The 18269-nt window shown below is 48.8% G+C and overlaps 1 protein-coding gene and 2 long non-coding RNA genes across 4 annotated transcripts in view; 2 read left to right on the top strand and 1 right to left on the bottom strand.

The window, feature by feature from the left end:
- Window positions 1–553: 553 nt before the first annotated feature.
- On the top strand, window positions 554–10187 carry GLUL (glutamate-ammonia ligase). Of its 2 annotated transcripts, none has more exons than XM_036343705.1 (7): window positions 554–712; window positions 3288–3466; window positions 4896–5057; window positions 6843–6989; window positions 7379–7506; window positions 7704–7903; window positions 8465–10187. In XM_036343705.1, exons 2-7 carry the CDS (start codon window positions 3301–3303, stop codon window positions 8781–8783), a joined length of 1122 nt encoding a protein of 373 aa, XP_036199598.1. In that variant the 5' UTR covers window positions 554–712; window positions 3288–3300; the 3' UTR covers window positions 8784–10187. The 2 variants fall into 2 exon arrangements, with proteins under 2 accessions (XP_036199598.1, XP_036199597.1); XM_036343704.1 differs by lacking the exon at window positions 554–712 and adding an exon at window positions 1191–1804.
- A 3506-nt stretch (window positions 10188–13693) lies between these two features.
- On the bottom strand, window positions 13694–16080 carry LOC118673169. Its single transcript, XR_004973325.1, has 2 exons — window positions 15760–16080; window positions 13694–14199 (listed from the first exon to the last, which is right to left on the bottom strand). It is a non-coding gene; the product is annotated as an uncharacterized LOC118673169 (long non-coding RNA).
- A 487-nt stretch (window positions 16081–16567) lies between these two features.
- Window positions 16568–18269, top strand: part of LOC118673170 — a 71029-nt gene continuing 69327 nt past the window's right edge. The window contains exon 1 of the long non-coding RNA XR_004973326.1: window positions 16568–17788. This is a non-coding gene — a long non-coding RNA (uncharacterized LOC118673170). The remainder of the gene's footprint in view (window positions 17789–18269) is intronic.

The following is an 18269-nucleotide window of genomic DNA, read 5'->3' on the forward strand; positions in this document are numbered from 1 at the left end:
TTTCCCGCCCCTGCGCCCTGCGCCCCTCTCCATATGACACGAGCGCGGAGAATGGGGCTGGGAGGGGGGTGTCTCTAACAACAAAAGCCAAATTTATGTTCCGCGGGGTCAGAATTTCGTACGGGGTCCGCAGTAGGACCTCCTGAAAGACAGGACTCTTGCAACTTAATCCAACCTGACGGCTGCAGGGACGGAGGCTGCGGGCGGCTTGCTGCGCGCTTCCAGAGCCCGGTGGGCGCGGCAGGGACGCCCCGCGGCGGCGGGCGGAAGGCGAGGGCACGCAGGGTCCTTCCCGCAGGAACTCGCCCCTCGTGACGCAGCCCGCCCTGCTTCCCGCCCCACCCCTCCCCTCCGCCCAAGCACTGGCGCCCCCTCCCCTCTCCCGCGCTCCTCCCCCAGGGCCCTTTCCCTTTCTTTCTTTCCCGGCGCGCTCGCCCCCTCCCCGGCGGCGCCGCCGGTGGCCCAATGGCCGCGGTGCCCGGGCGCGCATCAGCCGACCCGCCCCGGCTGCCGGCCGCTGGGAGCCAATCAGGGTGCCGGGGGCGGACCGGGCCGCCGATAAAGAGTGCGGGCAGCGCTCGGCCCCGCAGAGCCGAGGATGGGAGAAGAGCCGAGTGTCTGAGCAGCACTCCCAGCTTCCTCTCTTCTCCTCTCTGCACCTCGCTCTCACGGCCTGCCCGCCCTGCCCCCCTGCCGCCTGCTCGCCCCCCAGGTAAGCGGCGCGCGGGTCCCGGGGACTCGGTGGCGCGCGCCGTCCGGCCGTGGAGCTCGGCCCCTTCCCGCTTCCCGGTCTCCGTCTGCCCCGCGGCCGACGGGCCGCCTCGCGGGCTGGCGCCGCTCCGGCTTCGGGGGGCCTGGGCTGGCGACGGTGGGGCGCGCCGGTCGCCAGGCTTGGAGGAGGGCGGGGACTTGTTTCGATCGGCCTCTGGCTGCCGGCGGCCCCGAGCGCCGCCCCTGGAGGTCGCTCGGCGGGCGGTGCTGTGCGCGCGGTGGATGGAGTCGCCGGGTGGCCCGTGCGGGAGCGCGCCCTCCTCCCCCGCGGCGGCGGGCCTGGGCGATCGTCGTGGTCTTGATGCTCTTCTAGCGGCCTCCGTGGAGGCGAGTGGCCGTGTTAGTGCGGTCAGCGCCGGCTGCGGTCCCGTCCCGGGGACCTGCCACTGTGACTGAACAATGGGGACCCCGGGCTGCGGCGCGGCGGCGGGCCTGGCCAGTGGAGAGGCTTGGCCTGGCCGAGGAGAGGCGGCCTCGGCGCGCTGTCCCCCAGCCTTGGGCCTCGTAGGGGTATGGCCCCCACGGCCAGGCCCTGAGATCAGGCCGGGGGCCCGAGGGGCGGCGGGGCACCAACTGTCGGGACATTTCAGTAGGAAAGGGCTGCTCTCAAAGTGGATTATTCCAACTACCCCGGGGGTGGCCCAGGGGTCTTCTCCCCGAGCCGCAGATCCTCGGTGAAGACAGCGAAGCAAGATGAAGATGACCGGGAGTCCATTTCCTCCGAGCAGCCCCCCAGCTGCTTCGGCTTTGTTGCCTACTCCATGAACAACCCAGGAGAGAAATCGCGAGTTACGATGAAGACCACGAGCCACCAGCATGCGTATTCCGGCGCGTCCTGGTCCGATCGCTCTCTGACTCCCTCGCTCTCTCCCGCTGCCTCTCCGGGCTCCATTCCCTCGCTACGTTCGACTCCCTCGCCCCGGAGCATGTTCCAGTCCGAGCGGGACAAGGAGGACAGGCACGAACGCCACTCCAAAAAGAGAAGGGCCAAAGAGTGCAACTTCAACGACCCGCTTGACCTTCTGTGGCTGGGGTGAGTGAGGAGACCGGGAGGAGGCTCTCCAGCCAGCGGCAGCTGCAGAAACAGCAGGACCCTGTGTTCCTCCTCACCGGGTCAACTAGGCACGCGGTGGCACCAGGTGATACAGTAAACAACTAGGCTGTTGGCGACCAACGTGTTTCACGGAAAAGAGCAGAAGATCCAAGATCATCCCCCACCCAGGCTGATGGGAGGAAGTGGGCTTGGTGTCTGGGAGGAAAGCCGGAGACTGGGTTGTGTAGCTTTTATTGGGAGCTGTGAAGGGATCGGGGGATTTGTTCCTTCTGGACTTAAGAAGCGGGTGTGGGGGTGAGGGTGGGATTTGACGCTCCCACCGAGTCTTCTAAGACGGTAGGCAAAGGGCGACTTGAGAGGCGAGTTCCTCTTCCCCAGAGGAAGGGCGAAGATATTGGAAGAAGCTGATGTTTTCAGCTGGGTAAACATGGACGGTTGCCCATAGAAACTTTGTCATTGTACTTCAGAGTTGCCCAAGTCATAGGAGGAGAACAATATGTTCCCTTTTGAGCCACCCCTGGCCACCGAGGGGGGTGGGGGGGAAGGAGCAGTAGAACTGATTCCTCTTAGGTTTTGTGGCTGCAGAGTGCCTTCTTTTCCGAGGTTTTGTGGTGTTGGCTTGCAGTTTCTAGCAGGCGTCAGCTTTTGAAACTGCACATCTTTTTCATGTATTAGTGGGAATCCCCTCATTCCTTGAAAAGCTCTCTAGTGGAAATCTCAGCATGTCATTCTCAAACTTACCTTCTTGAAGTGAGAATTTTGGCTTCGGCTGATGGAAATGATGGCTGCGTGCATCTTAGGATCCAACTCGGATCAGCTATTTTTTAATCTTGGTGACTATAAGGACTGCAGCTCTTTTAGGAAGCCACCAGTCTTTTAAGCCTGGCTAACCCCCTTGTTTTATCCTACCTACTATCTAAATGTGAGGTCCCCCCCCCCCCCCCAGGGTTTGGAGGAATCTTCAAAACGGGTTTTTTATTGACATGCCCACTAAGGATGCCAGGCAAAGGGAAGGCTCACCCAGAGACCATGGCAGCCAAGCCTTCCTGTGGCTGGATTTTGTTTGTATTAGAAGACCACGTCTGTTCTGTAAATTTGCGTTTCTGAACTTTTGTGTCTTTTGTTTTGGGTTCCCTCCCCTCCTCCCCAGTGTCTTAGTATAAAAATAAATAAATAAGTAAGTAAAACCATTTCCCTGCCATGACCACACTGAGAAAATAAAGCTTAGCCCTCAAGATTCTAGCTTGAGGAAGCTTATAAGGATGTTTTTGTCTCACATAAATCTTTAATCCCCCCGAAAGCAGAGTAATAAATAGACCCTTGAAGTGTGTAACTTCCGAAGGGAGGGGGTCACCCCTCCCTCTGTGACTTCTTGATTTCATTGTCCTTATAGAGTGATTCCTGTAGAGGATCCTTTTGGAATTGGTGTTCTTCATTTATTTATTTTTCTTTTTCTCACCAGAGCAACTTCCACCATGTCCACCTCAGCGAGTTCCCACTTGAACAAAGGCATCAAGCAGATGTACATGTCCCTGCCTCAGGGTGATAAAGTCCAAGCTATGTACATCTGGATTGACGGTACTGGAGAAGGACTGCGATGCAAGACCCGGACCCTGGACAGTGAGCCCAAGAGTATAGAAGGTGAGCAGAGTGGGGAGTCTGTGCTGGGTGGGCAGCCTGAGACCAAGCCACTAGATTGGGCCTCTTTATTGTTCTGTTTGGAAAGCTTTTCTAAGGCAGGTCTTTTCAGACTTCACTCACTCAACATTAAGCTCTTACACTGCCTCCAAGCGTGGCCACAATGGACTCCTTTATTTCAATGAAATCTTGTGTGTAAGTCAGTATATATAAGACAAAAAATAAAGTCTGGTTCGGGGGTAAAAGGGGGCTGGATACTTTGCGGACTTGGGTAGCCTTTAGTTGCCTTAAGGGCCCCCCAGGAACCCAGTTTGTTAACCACTGCTCTAATCTGACTGAGACATCTACTTTACAAACTCTTTGACTACTGTTTTGAACTCATATTATTGGGGTTCTAGATGCAAAGTCAACACCCTAAAGTGCTTTCTTAAAAGGACCAGCCATTCATGTGTTTGAGAATCACTGATTGGCTGCCTCCTGCACATCACACACTGGGGACCAAGCCTGCAACCCAGGCATGTGTCCCAACTGGGAATCAAACCATGACCTCCTGGTTCATAGGCCAACACTCAACAGCTGAGCCACTTTTGGGAATTTTTAAATAATCTGATTACTTGTTCCACTAACAGTCATTATATGAGTTGTAGCCTTTATTTTTTTGGTCTAGACCAGGGAAGCCATCACCCTCTTCCTTCTAGAAAAAGGGATCAGAGAACAACTGTCACCTCTTACCTACTTTTAGGATAGCTGCCTCTTCTGAGAACTTGACATTTGAGTGAATGAATGACCATAATATAAAACATACCTTGTGTGTCTGCTATGTGGCAGGTATTAGAAAGACATTGGGGGTACAGGTAAGAGTTTGGTTTGTGCCTTCGGAGAACTCAGTCAGCTGGAGAGAGGAAGAAACCGGCCTTTAAGCTTAGTGGGAGAAGTGGATAAGTGATGTGGGAGCATCCTTGAATAAGTCATCCTGCTGGTCATCTGTTTCCTCATCTATAAAATAAGGACAGACCATAGACCCAGTCAGGGAGGGGGTGATGAATCAGAGAAAGAAGAAACACAGATGGTCTGTCTAGTGGGGGAATTGAGAATCCTTGTTTCTCCTATTTCAATATTTAAAATGATGACTGACTGCTGATGTCAGAATATTTCCATTTGTCTCCTTGGTGTCCAGTGGTCTTATTAAGGGAAGAACCATCATTCATAGATTGTTCTTGTGACTGTTATTTCGTTAAGGAAGTGATGTAAGGGTCTTACTAGAACTCAGAAAGAACTGTAGGGCTATGTGCACACATCACAGTGCATATTAATAGTGGCAGACATGCATCACTGGCTTTCTGGAAATGAGAGTGTAGACGGGTGAGTGAAGGGCTGCATGCTGCCTGAAAAGCTGTGTATTTTTAACTTAATTTTCCTCTCTTTACCCCAGAGTTGCCCGAGTGGAATTTTGATGGCTCTAGTACTATGCAGTCTGAAGGCTCCAACAGTGACATGTATCTTGTTCCTACTACCATGTTTCGGGACCCTTTCCGCAAGGACCCCAACAAGCTGGTGTTCTGTGAAGTCTTAAAATACAACCGCAAACCCGCAGGTGTGTATCGGATAGATATGGATACCCCCACCCCAATTCATGAATGGAAGAAAGGGGAGGGAGAGGCTATTGCCAAATTAGTAATGGACTGTCTCAATGTTTCAGGAGTTGGGGGTTGAATGTGCATCTCTCTACCTTGAACTTCCTCATTCCAAGTGGTAAAGTGGGCCATCCTCCCATGGTCTCCTGTTGGTTGCATAAAATTGAATTCTTCTAAGTCTGTTTGCTGGTGGAGTCCCCCGTGACACAGTCCGGCCTGCATGCCCGTAGATTTTAAGAACATGGTTCTGAAGTTAGAATGTTGGGTTTGAATTTGGGATCTGCCACTTCTTAGCTATGAACTTGGGCAAGTTACTTATCCCTTATCCTTCATTCCCCTATCCTGATTTTAAAATGAGTAATAAAATCCATCTCCTAAAGTCGTTTGAAGGATTAAATGAGTTAATATGTGCAAATAATTGAGAGCAGTTTGACATCAACTATTGGTTGCTGCTTCATTCCAGACATCTTTTCTTCCTTGTCTGTCCACTGACTAAACTATGAGCCTCTTGGTTCATTGATAACATACGTTTACCTCGAGGTTTGCTGTAACTGCACCTTTGGGTTTCGTCAGGCATGCCTATTGTTCCCAGTTCTCGGTCATTCATCTTTTTAAACTCAGCTGAAATCTCACTCCTGTGTAGTCTCTTGCTACACTTTGGCATTGAGACTTTTTGGCAAGTCACTTAGTTTTGTAATGCCTTTGTTTTGAGAGCCCATATCATTGTGGTAAAGGGCGTGAGCTCTGATGGCCAAGACAGTCATGGGTTTCCTGGCTCTGCTGCCTGCCTTGTAACCTGGACAGGTCACCTAACATCTCTGAGCCTCATTTTCTCACTTGTAAAGGTGGAGATGTCTAATACCCTTCTCAGGGTTGTTAGGAAGAGTTGGTTGTGGATTTTTCTTAATGTAGACCTCTTTAAATGGGTCCTGGGGCATAGTTAAGCAGTCAGTACGTCTGTATTTACTTATTTTAAAGTTCCCTTCTTGCTTAGAAATTGTTTCCAGTTGAGCTCATCTCATTGTAATGTTTTTCTTTTGCACTATCCAATTCTTTATAACTCAGCACTAAATCTTCTCATCTGAAATGAATTCAAGGCTCCCAATGCACAAGTGATTCAATAAAAATTGTAGGTTTTGTTCTAAATGCCCAAGAAACTAGAAATAGGTCTGGCTGTACAAGCGGCTGTCTTGTCAATAGACAGTGTAAGTGCCTGGCATTGGGTACTTACGAGGTGGCCAGCATGCTGATAAGGTGAACACTTGCACTTTCCTGGAGCCACTGTCATGTGACTTGATTATAACAAATTTTGGGGGAACCTCCCTACAAGTGTTTAATTAGAGCATCTCCCATTTTCCTCTTTTACACCAATGGGACCCAGCAAGGTAAACAGGGCCAGTTTAGCTTTTTCGCAACACTTTGGCTGCGTGGATTCGCAAGAACTTCTTTTTTCCCCACCAGCACCAGATTCAGTATATTTGCCCAGATATCTCTAAAGCAGTGGTTCTCAACCTTCTGGCCCTTTAAATACAGTTCCTCATGTTGTAACCCAACCATAAAATTATTTTCGTTGCTACTTCATAACTGTAATGTTGCTACTGTTATGAATTGTAATGTAAATATCTGATATGCAGGATGGTCTTAGGCGACCCCTGTGAAAGGGTCGTTCGACTGCCAAAGGGGTCGCGACCCACAGGTTGAGGACCACTGCTCTAAAGGATTGTTGTCTCTTATTTTTTTTCTAGAGACCAATTTAAGATATACCTGCAAACGGATAATGGACATGGTGAGCAATCAGCATCCCTGGTTTGGAATGGAGCAGGAATATACTCTCATGGGCACAGATGGGCACCCTTTTGGCTGGCCTTCCAATGGCTTCCCTGGACCCCAAGGTAAGTCTCCTGGGTGAGAGTTGAACTTGGCTCCTCCCTGGCTGCTCAATTGGTGAGGAAAGTCTCTTTCCCCAGAGATGGCAGTGACTCCTTGTGGATCAAAAAGCTATGGGAGTGTCCCTGAGACTGGCTGGAATAATACTGTGCCCTCATGTTACCCAGACCCAAACATAGATGTTTAGCCATTGATACTGGGGGGAAACCTTTGGCTCCACTGAGGAGCCCCCTGCCCTACTGCCCCACTGCCAGCTGAAGGCAGCGGGGACAGTGATTCTGGAGAGCCAGTGTTAGAGCTTTCTGATTGCTGACCTTGGGCTGTTCATCCTAGGTGGAAAGTGGGGGGTGTTCTGGATTTCCTCTCTCGACATTTCGTCTTGATGCCTCTACAGGTCCATACTACTGCGGCGTGGGAGCAGACAGAGCCTACGGCAGGGATATTGTGGAGGCTCACTATCGGGCCTGCTTGTACGCTGGCATCAAGATCGCAGGGACAAATGCCGAGGTCATGCCTGCCCAGGTAAACGGCTCTAATCTGCCGCTTTCCCCATCCCTAGGCAAGTAGAGGCTTTTTGGTAGCAAGGGCTGCTGATGCTCCCCTCCTTAACCCAAAACCTAAAAGGTTGGATGGGCTAGAGGTGAGAAGGGAGCGGGTTTCAGAGCTTCTGAGTGGGGTGAGCAGTTGGCTTTATATTCAAGGCCAACCTTGTTCTCTAGTGGGAATTCCAAATAGGACCCTGTGAAGGCATCGACATGGGAGATCATCTCTGGGTGGCCCGTTTCATCTTGCACCGAGTGTGTGAAGACTTCGGAGTGATCGCAACCTTTGATCCCAAGCCCATTCCTGGCAACTGGAATGGTGCAGGCTGCCACACCAACTTCAGCACCAAGGCCATGCGAGAGGAGAACGGTCTGAAGTGAGTGCCTTCTCCTGCTGGGGGCCATCTTATTTCTGTGCGAGAAGACTTACCAGGGTCGTGATGTATTGGGGATGAGTAAGCCAGACTTCTTAGTTCGGACCTTAGCTTTTGCCACTTGGCTTCAAAAACTGTCTTCTAATCCTGTGGTCCTGTTCCTATTTGAAAAGTGTCAAAATGACTCCAGGAATAGAACTCAAGGGTGGCAATAGGGAAAGTTGACATAGCTTCATGGCATGTGAAAATCTTTAATAAGAACTAAATTAGTAACAGTACAAGCATGTGAATGAACTTCATGCTTATGGGTGAGAGAAAGCCTGGGATCTTTTCATTCAACAAATGTCAGGTACTGGGTGTCTGGCACTATTTCTGAGCACCGGGACAGGCCAGGAACAGGAGGAGCATTTGCTCTGCTGGAGCAATGTGGAGGTGAATTGGAAACTGGGAAAATCTTTGAATAGATAAGTCACTCCATTCTTGAATCCGTACCTACTCCTGCCCCTGAAGGAGAGATTTCCTGGGGACCCGTGGACGGACCCTCATCTTCTCTGTTTCCTCTAGGTACATCGAGGAGTCCATCGAGAGGCTGAGCAAGCGGCACCAGTACCACATCCGAGCCTACGATCCCAAGGGGGGCCGGGACAATGCCCGGCGCCTCACCGGATTCAACGAAACCTCCAACATCAACGACTTCTCTGCCGGCGTGGCCAACCGTAGCGCCAGCATCCGCATTCCCCGGTCTGTGGGCCAGGAGAAGAAGGGGTACTTTGAAGACCGCCGCCCCTCTGCCAACTGCGACCCCTTTGCAGTGACGGAAGCCCTCATCCGCACGTGTCTTCTCAACGAAACTGGCGATGAGCCCTTCCAGTACAAAAACTAAGTGGACTAGACTTGCAGCCATCCAGCTCCTTCTAATCACTTCTTCATCCCGCGCCCACTCTCGCCCCTCAATTGTCATAACAAATGTAACTCAAAAGGGCAGAATATCAAGGTCTTTTTTTATTCCTCCTGCCCAGTTAATATCTCTTGCTTTCTTTGGCCAGGTTAGCGGGGTCAAGTTCTTAGTCTCTTCACACACACACACACACCCTTTTTTTCCCCTATCACTGAAGCTTTCTAGTGTGTTAGTGGGGAGGGGGCGGGGAAACATAACCACTGCTTCACTTAATCAGGTGTTTGTCCAACAGGCGTAGCTATCTGGACAGTGAGCATAGTATTTGTGAAGGGAGGGGAAGGGCCTTTTTCTTCTTTGAGGTAGCTGAAGGGGGTAGGAGTGCTGGGCTTGCTCTGTGACTAGATTAGAAACTCCCTTTGGTTGGGAAGTTCCATAAAAGGTTATAAGCAGCTTTCTAATGAAAGTGAGAATTAGGAAAGGGGGGGGCGGGGCAGCAGGCAGGAAGCCCTCTTACCTGCCAACTGTGACCCCTTCGCAGTGACCTGCTTCCCTAGCCTGGGGCTGAGCGCCCTCACTGGAAGGCAAGCTCGGCATAAAGGGATGGGATGGGTAACCCTACCTTCGAAGAAAAAGTTCTCGTTGCTTGGTCCTCCGTTTATAACACAAATCAGAGTAGTATTTTTATATTTAAATGCAAAAACAAAAAAATTATATATATGGGTGTGCAGATCTGTGTGCTTTTTCTAAAGGACAAAACCCGTTCTGGTCGCTGGGAGCCAAAGTTGAGGCGAGAAGTCTGATTAGAAATAAGGCTCACCTTTTGAGGGGAGGGGGTGAGGGTGGCAGTGCTCAAGAAGTTGGCTCGTCGGGGCTGTTAAACACTCACTACCATTTAAGGGTTTCTCTGTGCCCTGCCTGTCCTTCTGGACACGGGTCGGCTAACAGGAGCAAATAACAGTCACCTGAGCCCCTTGGCTTTGGATTATAAAGACACATGTATGCACAGGGGTTTAGAATTATGAGTTGGCTGGTCAACTTGAGCATGTATGTTACTGACAAGGGGGGTATTGGGTTATGTTCTGGGGGACTAGCATGTCACTAAAGCAGGCCTTTTGATATATTAAAAAAAAATTTTTTTTTTAAAGCAAAACCAGTTTAGATTTTAATCATACTTGTAGGGATTTGAAGTCTCTTACAGAATTGCTTGTTTGCTTCCACTGTCTCCTTCCTGTCTGCTCCTAGAGGGGAGGGGGACAAGACTGGGGTTAAACACTTGTAATTTTGTATCCTGGTGTCTGTTCTGAGTGTGAAATATTCCTTTTCGTTCGTTAAGATACTGAGGAGTTATTTTTTTCTTTTATAATAAAAAACAAACAAACCCCACCTTCATCCCTACTGTTCCTGGCTGTTTTTGTGTTGGCTGGGGCAGCAAGCTGGCTGTGGTTTTTTTTGCCGTGACGACGTCTCATTACCATGTACAGTATGTTCAGGGTTAGATAACTCCTCGTTGTAAACAAACTGTTAACTGCCCAGAGCAGCTCTAAATCAAGCTAACATTTATATCTTCTGACTTGCTTCTTTTAAATCCCTGTGTGCCATTTCATTCCCTCTCCTGCCAAAAAGGGGGATGGGGGGGGCATGAGTATTTAAGAGGCCAAATAAGTTCAAGTTTACCTGTTTTTGGAATTAAAAATCGAGCCATATTGCTGAACAACTCTTCCTTGTACTTTGGGTATTTGGCATTTCTGGATGAAGACATATCTCAGCCCTAGAGACATAATAGAGTACAACCCTCCACCCCAACCCCTTGGCCTCAGAGCTGGGCTCTGACCTACCACACTGTCACGTTGTTTTGAACCACTCCTGCCATAATTTTATAGCAGCCTGAAGTATTTGTGTTGTTAACTGGTCTCGATTTCATCCTCTGCCCAGCTGCCAGTGATTCATCTAAATGGCAAATATTGACCGCGTTGCTATCCTGGTTAAAGCCTTCCGAGGCTGGGTGTGCTCAGGGTCAGCCAGCCCACATAATGCCCCGGATGGGCCTTCCCTTGCACGAGACCAGTGGTCGACAGACTGCGGCTCGCAAGCCACATGCGGCTCTTTGGCCCCTTGAGTGTGGCCATGAAGTTTCCATCGCACTGTATGTGCGCCCCCGCACGTGGTATTTTGTGGAAGAGCCACACACCCAAGGGGCCGCCGTTTGCCGACCACTGCACTAGACCAGCGAGCTGCCTATGATTCCCCAAAAGCTCCTGTGACACCTCCGTGCCCTTGCTCTTGGTCCCTTTACCTGGAAGTTCTTCCACCTCCTCCTGGCTCATACCTGCCTTAGTTCATTTCTACCTCAGGCCGGTAGGAGCTCCCTCCGGCGCCATAGTGTTATACACATTTCTAGCAAAACCACTTACTCATCCAACACTTGAACCTAAGGTGTCGGGTATTGTGGCCAGTAGTAATGACCACACTTTGTTCATATTTCTGTTTTTAAAGGTGGTGTCCTCAGTCAGTTCGGAGTTAACTGGGGCCTGTTACAGCGAACAAATGAGTTTTCTTTGGGCAGGTGACTAGTTTGCTCCAGTCTTTGGTGTGTATATATATATATATATATATATATATATATATATATATTTTTTTTTTTTTTTTTAGATTTTTTGAGGATGGTTGGCTCCAGGCACAATTTGATTTTCAAAGTAGGATGGGTGATCTTACCTCTGAGTTTGCTGGGTCTAGTCCCAGTTTGCACCTACTGCTTCAGCGTGATTATTAAGAGCGCCCCCCCTATCAGTGTCTTCCTGGTTTCACTGATAGATTACGTGGTGGTTCTTATTTCAACTGAAGCTCTTCGTCTTCTCTTCGCTGGGTCAGCCTTGCAGTGCTTGGGCTCTGCACAGCGCGGGCCCTAGACTGAGGCAGTGACTTGAGCACTTTGATTTTTTGCTCATTGAAACCAATTCCCTGACGAAGATTACGTGACAAAGAATTCTAGAGTAATTTGATCAGAATTTAGGTGGAAGCAACGAGGGTATTTCCTTCCCTACCCTCCTGCCTAGAATTCGATGTGACCTGCAGGTCACAATGCACTTCTCTTGTATTTCAAAGGTGTTTTTTATAGCTCATTTAACAGACACTGGGTTACATGATAACTTTATCAGTGAGATTAAACAATGACAGCCAAGCCTTCAGCCTTAAAGAGACAGAGGCCAATTTGCACAAAAGGAACTCTCCATGTTAAACATAAATTCCCTTCATTTCATCCTGCCAGTCATAGGAGAAGAGCTAAAGGATGACTGCACACGCTAACAGGAATGCCAGGGAGCTAAGAGAAGATTCCTGGGAGTTCCTTGGATGGTCACTGCTGGGCGCTCCCAGGTAGAATGGCACATGGAGTGGATGAAAGAAGTTCCTAAGCCAACGTTTGGTTCTGGGGTTTCACCAATCTCATCAAAGGCTGCTCTTAGGTAATTCCTGCTACTGCTCGGCCCTTATACCAATAAGGCGCAAAGTCTGCCCAGTAACTTGCTGTCCCAAAGAAAGCTCATCACTCAATAGAACCTTCTGACAACTTCGTGAAGGCAGGAATCCTCCTTTTCTTTCTCAGGACTGTATCCCCAGACCTGTCACATTGCCGGCAGTGCTTGCTTAGTAAATTACTGTTCAGTATCAGATTTGTGAGCTCTATGCCTGCAACTAACTCTATCGGGTGGTGTCAAACCCTCCAACAAGAGGTCTTAGTGCTTTGGCTGTGTTTCAACAACCCAGTCATGGCACTAAGCGAAGTTCTGTTTCCCTGGGCTTTTAATGACTGCTGTCTTGGTTAATTCTGGTTGAAGGTGTGCTGCCAGGAGCCTCATGTTGCTTTATGAGTTATAACTAATATAAAGTGGCAATTCGTCATATAATTCCGGAGGCTTCAGGTACATTGCTACTGTAAATGGTTGGGCTGATCAGAGCCCTGGCATTTTATAGCTTGTAGTTCAATCACCGACACTCATTTTTTAAAATGTCATATTTGAGCCCAGCCGTCATGGCTCAGTGGTTGAGCATTAACCTATGAACCAGGTCACAGTTCGATTCCCGGTCAGGGCGCATGCCCAGGTTGCAGGCTCTAATCCCCAGTGTGGGGCGTGCAGGAGGCAGCCGATCAATGATTCTCTCTCATCATTTCTATCTCTCCCTTCCTCTCTGGAATCAATAACAATATATTTTTAAGTCATGTTTGATTTTATAATATTCAGATAAATGCTCATACCCATATGTACAATATAAATATACTAAATATACTACAATATAAATACACACAATAGGTACATAACACAGGTATCCTACATGAACGTTTTGCCAAGGTTATAGTATCTTATAAAGGAGAAAGGAACTTAAGAATATCTATTCCAGAAGCTGTACACAAAAACGAATTCATTGGGTTGGGAACCTGTCACTAGGAACAAGGAGGCGGAGCATAGAAGTTACGATTATTGTTAAAGCATGGCTCTACTGCCAACCCTTTCTAATTCTGCCCTTTCCAGGGCTTTATAGACAGAAGGTTCTTGGGCACTGTCAACTATTTGTCTCTAATTCATTTCTCAGAGCCCCTCTGATACAAGGGGGTGGATGATATCCTAGTCCCATATTACAGAGGAAGTGTTCATGCACTTCCTGTTATCATTTGATTAATTGCATTTATAAGTGGCTGGGACCTCAGCAAGTTGTCCTCTTTCTCATGGGTCTCAGATGGACTTATTTGCATTGTCTTGAGATTGTAACTCGCCTCAGCTTGCTCAGCTCCTCCACCACGTGGCCTAGTCAGCAGACCTACTGACTTCAGTAAAAATTCAGAGTAACTGCTCCCTTGTGACCACATTATACTGCTCTATAGACATTAAATGGAAAAGGCATTCAAGATACTCCAAATTTAATAAATAAAACGGGGGCCAGCTAAGCACTATTGTTGGTGTTTTCGTGCAAGCCTATGGATGAAGAGGTCAAGTGAATGGAAATTATTTTCTTCCTCTTCATGTCTCTACTCCTCCTATTGCTGCTGGAGGGGTACACACGTGGGAATCCTCCATTGTTTGTGGGGTTCTTGGGGCACTGCTGAAATCAGCATTTTCAGAAGCCCCCCCACGGGAGGATGAGAGGCGGTAGAAGATTTTATTGGCATGATTGCAATGTCCCATTTCCCCTAAGCCGGTCCTGAAGAGGGGCATTGGGTGTTCAATAGAGTCAGCAACTAGGCCAGCATCCAGAGTTTCTGTTCCATGTTGCAGCCAGGTGTGTGGTTTAGCTTTCAGGCCAGATTCAAGTCCATTAATCCACGTGTGAAATCCAACATGGTGGGGTGCCACGTGTGCACAGGGGCGCACTGCCCCCTGCAGCAGGAGTCTCAAGAGGGCCCAGGACCCTGGAGCCAAGAGAAAGAAGAAGGGCTGAGCTTCCTTTGTTGGAGAGTTTACATATTTAGATTTTGAGCGCTTGCAGTGGCCATGCCCATCTGTCCAATGACCTGTTTCCAGGTGTGATTGATGGGCAATTAGCCTCCCAAAGATTTCTATATTCTTGCCACGGCAATCCCAGGAGGGAACCCAAGAGGGCCACATTAATATTTCTGCCTTAATCAGGATCTGGACCCAGGGACATCACCTGGGGACAATGTTAAAGTAAGTCACTTCTAGGAGTATGAAAATATTTGTATGTCCCTGCCCTTTTGTCTACACAACTATTGAAAACCCAATAAACATTTCCAGGGGCTACTAAATGAATGGGGATATTGCAAAGTTTTTAGGAAAGTGCTGCCTGAGAATTTCAGAGGTAGTGACAAAGGGTGGAAGGAATGGAAGAGTCTTGCTCTAGTCCTCACATTATGTAACCATTGAGTTTCTACCAACACCCACTCCCTCCCTTGTCTCTGACATGTTTTTTTTTTTCTCTCCCCGGACTGAGTTGGTCTCAAGAGAGACTTAGATACACTTGGTGCACTTGGAACATGTAAGCCCTCTCCTGCTGATCCGCCTTGCAAAGAGTCCAAGAAGCCGAGAGGTGCCAAGCACCAGGTGTTTTCTTTTCACTCTGGTTTTGCCCAGCCTGGCATGGCAGGCAGCAGAGTTATTTTGCTTTTATAAGCCATATTATATAACTAAGATCTTGAACAGCGATGCTGAGCCAACTTAGAGGTCATAACAGAGTGGGAGGGGAAGAACAATCAAAGAAATGGAGAGGGAATGGGAAAGAGAGCAAGGAAGGAGAAGGAGACGGGAGAGAAGAAAAAATAGAGGGGAGAGTGGAGACTGAGGGAGACCATTTCATTTATTCTTGCTCCTATGTTCTCGGTCTCCCGTGACGGGCTATGCAACCTGAAGAGTTCTTTAGCTCTCCTTTTAACTGGCGAGGGGGCAGCCTTTAGTTCACAGTCTGTGGAGGAGGTCCCTGAGTGCCAGCTGCCTGCAGGCATCACCCCAGGGCCCACTGGTGTCCCTGTTGGAGACTGCAGCAGCCTGGTGTGGCGCAGTACTCAGTGTTCCTTGTGGAAAACAAACAAGCAAGACATTGTCTCCATTCACCCAGCCTCCGTGCTGACTACATGAGCTGGTGAGTGAGGAAGCCCCAGTGGGAAGCCTTTTTTTCTTTTTCTTTTGAATTTCAGAAGATGATATAGCCCACTACAGCCCGCTTCCAAGAAGTTGGATAGACATCAGGAGTAGAGGTCAAAGACAGGTGTTTTGTTTTTATTTTGTTTGGGGGAGGCAGCAAAAGTTATGCTCAGTAACTGAGTTTGTATTTGCCAGTCATTCATCTAGCACAGGTTCGCTGTACGACTTTCACAAGACACTAGCATGCAGGATAATATTTCTTAATAAGCAAAATAAAGAAATAACATATTCCCAACAAATGACAGATTAATCACACTATAGTTCGAGGCAAGGGGAGGTGAAGAAATAGAGTCCAAATTTAATATGATGTGTACCTTTATATCCTTGGAGGCACTCAGCAGAGCCACTGTCCAACCAAGAGCTGATTTCCAGCTGCCAGCGCAAAAGTAAAAGTACTCTGTGGCTAGAGCACGTTGCTAGGGAACAGAGACGCCAATGCTGGTAGGCAGGCTGGTCGCTTTCTAGCCGTTTCAGATGAGGCATATCACCACCATCCAGAAGAAATGTCTCGCCAAGACTCGAAAGAATGCCCCAAAGGTATTTGGAGGAGTTTTTAGGTTAGGGAAGGGTCACCTGGCCCAGACGGAAAGTCTCAAATATCCCTCACAAACTCCCAGTGTTTATAGCTATAACGTCCCCTTGCCATAGTTGCTTCTCCATGTGTTCATTATAGATAAGACCCCAGTGGACCCACAGATGGGCTGCTGACTGCTTATCAATGACAGCAGATGTAGAATGATGACATCATGACATGACTTACTTCATTCTTACATAACAGCGAGGTGGGATAATGACATCCTGACACAAATCACTTCACACATCAAAGCAACACTGGGTTCTTCGTTCCCTAGCAACGTGCTCTAGCAACAGAGGACTTTTGCTTTTTGACGCTGGCAGCTGGAAATCAGCTCTTGGTTGGACACTGAGTCTTCCTGAGTGCCTCCTGGTATGAAAAGTATGGATCCAGAGAAGAAAGAATCATTTGATGTGAACCCCAGGTGGAAATTTATCTGCTGAGATGAACGCTTCATGGTCAACCAAGGGCCCATTTGCTGACAAGGACTCCTCCTGTACTCTGCATACAGGGAAGAATTTCAGACTGAAGTCTTCCTCCCCCTTCCTTCCCCCCCTCAGCTCCCCCCAAACCCTCCCCTCACTGTACCAGTATGTTACTCTGAGTCAACCACTGCAGGGAAGCCCTGGTTTTGTCTTTTAACCAATGAGCTGAGACCTGCCCCATCCAATCAGAACTGCACAGCTAGATCCTCATTTGCATCGAAACCGACCAGTCAGAGCTACTCCATAACAACCAACCAGAATGGCATGATTCCGACCAATCAGAACTGGGACCAATTTTGAAACTATATTTGCATAAAACTGGACCAATTGGAAATTTGGGAGGGAGGGAACTTCCTCTATAAGAGGCAGTGTCCCGTCCGGTCCCGGTCCCGTGTGTCTCAGTAGAGTTCGCTTTCGGTGTTTAGGGTAAGCCTGGTTCGCGAACTGTGTCACCTGCTGCTAGGGTCTCCCCTTTCTGTACGAGTGACAGGGGTAACAGAGCCCGTTCTTTTGTTTAACTTCCTTTTTGTGGCGTGGCCTCAGCTTCACTCTAGAACCCGTGTTCTTGCTGCCGGTGCTTTTGCCTCCACCTCAGATTTCTCCCTCCGGGAGCCGTCTTGACCTCCGGGAGGCTGTTCCTACCTCAGAAAAGCGCGTTCTTTGTTCCTCACTCAGGGAAGCTGTCTGTTTTCTCCCTCTCAGGCAAGCTATGTTTCACCCCCCAGAAAAGCCTCTTTTTTCCTTCCTTGTTCCGGGAAGTGATTCCTACCTACCTCGCTCAGCGCAGCTTCTCGGCGCCTTGGTTTTCTCTCTTTACGAAGTGGAAGCTTCCAGTGGGCATTTCTCACTAAAACGGGTTGGGGCGTGACCCTCTGCGGGGGCGGGCCGGGAGAAAAGGGAGGAAGGAAGGTCTCCCAGGGAGGGTGTCCTATCCAGATGGCTTCCCTTTCTGATCTGAAAAGACTTCACTGGAAGGGCGATGAGTGGCTCACATTCTGAAGGAGCTGCCATCGGGGCTAAAATAACCAGACGGATTAAGCAGAAAAACAAACAGCCTGAGTTTTCCATGATGGTTCTCAGCTTCCCGGGCCTCCCACTTCCAGCTTCTAATCTGGTAGGAGCTAGAAGGCAGCCCAGGGCATCTTCTAGATGAAAGGCAGGGGGAAAAGAGGTGCAAACAACGAAAGGAATATGGAAGCAAAGTATGTTGTCCCTGGGAAAAATGCGTTCTAGAACTGGCCCTGAAGAGCACACCTCCCCGCTGCCAATGTATTCCCTGGACGTGTAAGTTTTGCTTTTCAAAAGGCCGAGGACTTATTTGTATGCTATTTGTTTTTCATTGGTGGGGAGCCACTAGACTGAGAACTACCTTTCACCCCCCCCCCCCCACACACACACACACACTTTCTCCTCAAACATTACACCCATGGAAGAGATGGTCCTCTAATATTCCAAGCCAACCCGAGAGTTCTGTGTTCCTGGCGCCACCGTCGCATTCCCACTTCAAGTCACTATCCTCTCTCACGTCTGCTTTAGCCTTGCAAATGGTCGTTCTCCTTCCACTCTAAGCTCTACAGAATGTATTCCCCGCAGCAAGGAAAGTCGTCTTTTAAAAACCTAAATCAGATTGTGTTCCATCGCTTCTAAAACTTAAATATATATATTTATACATATACATATATATATATATATATATACATATATATATATATATATATATATATATATATATATATATATGGTTGATTTCAGAGAGGAAGGGAGA

Source organism: Myotis myotis, unplaced genomic scaffold (assembly GCF_014108235.1).
Source record: "Myotis myotis isolate mMyoMyo1 unplaced genomic scaffold, mMyoMyo1.p scaffold_m19_p_18, whole genome shotgun sequence".
In the NCBI taxonomy this organism is placed as follows: Eukaryota; Metazoa; Chordata; class Mammalia; order Chiroptera; family Vespertilionidae; genus Myotis; species Myotis myotis.

Excerpts from the sequence above, each read along its gene's own strand:
- GLUL (XM_036343704.1), top strand. The coding sequence starts at position 1,533 with ATGAACAACCCAGGAGAGAAATCGCGAGTTACGATGAAGACCACGAGC. Across the intron at positions 3,467-4,895 it reads TGAGCCCAAGAGTATAGAAG|AGTTGCCCGAGTGGAATTTT; the intron begins GTGAGCAGAGTG and ends TCTTTACCCCAG. Across the intron at positions 6,990-7,378 it reads TGGCTTCCCTGGACCCCAAG|GTCCATACTACTGCGGCGTG; the intron begins GTAAGTCTCCTG and ends ATGCCTCTACAG.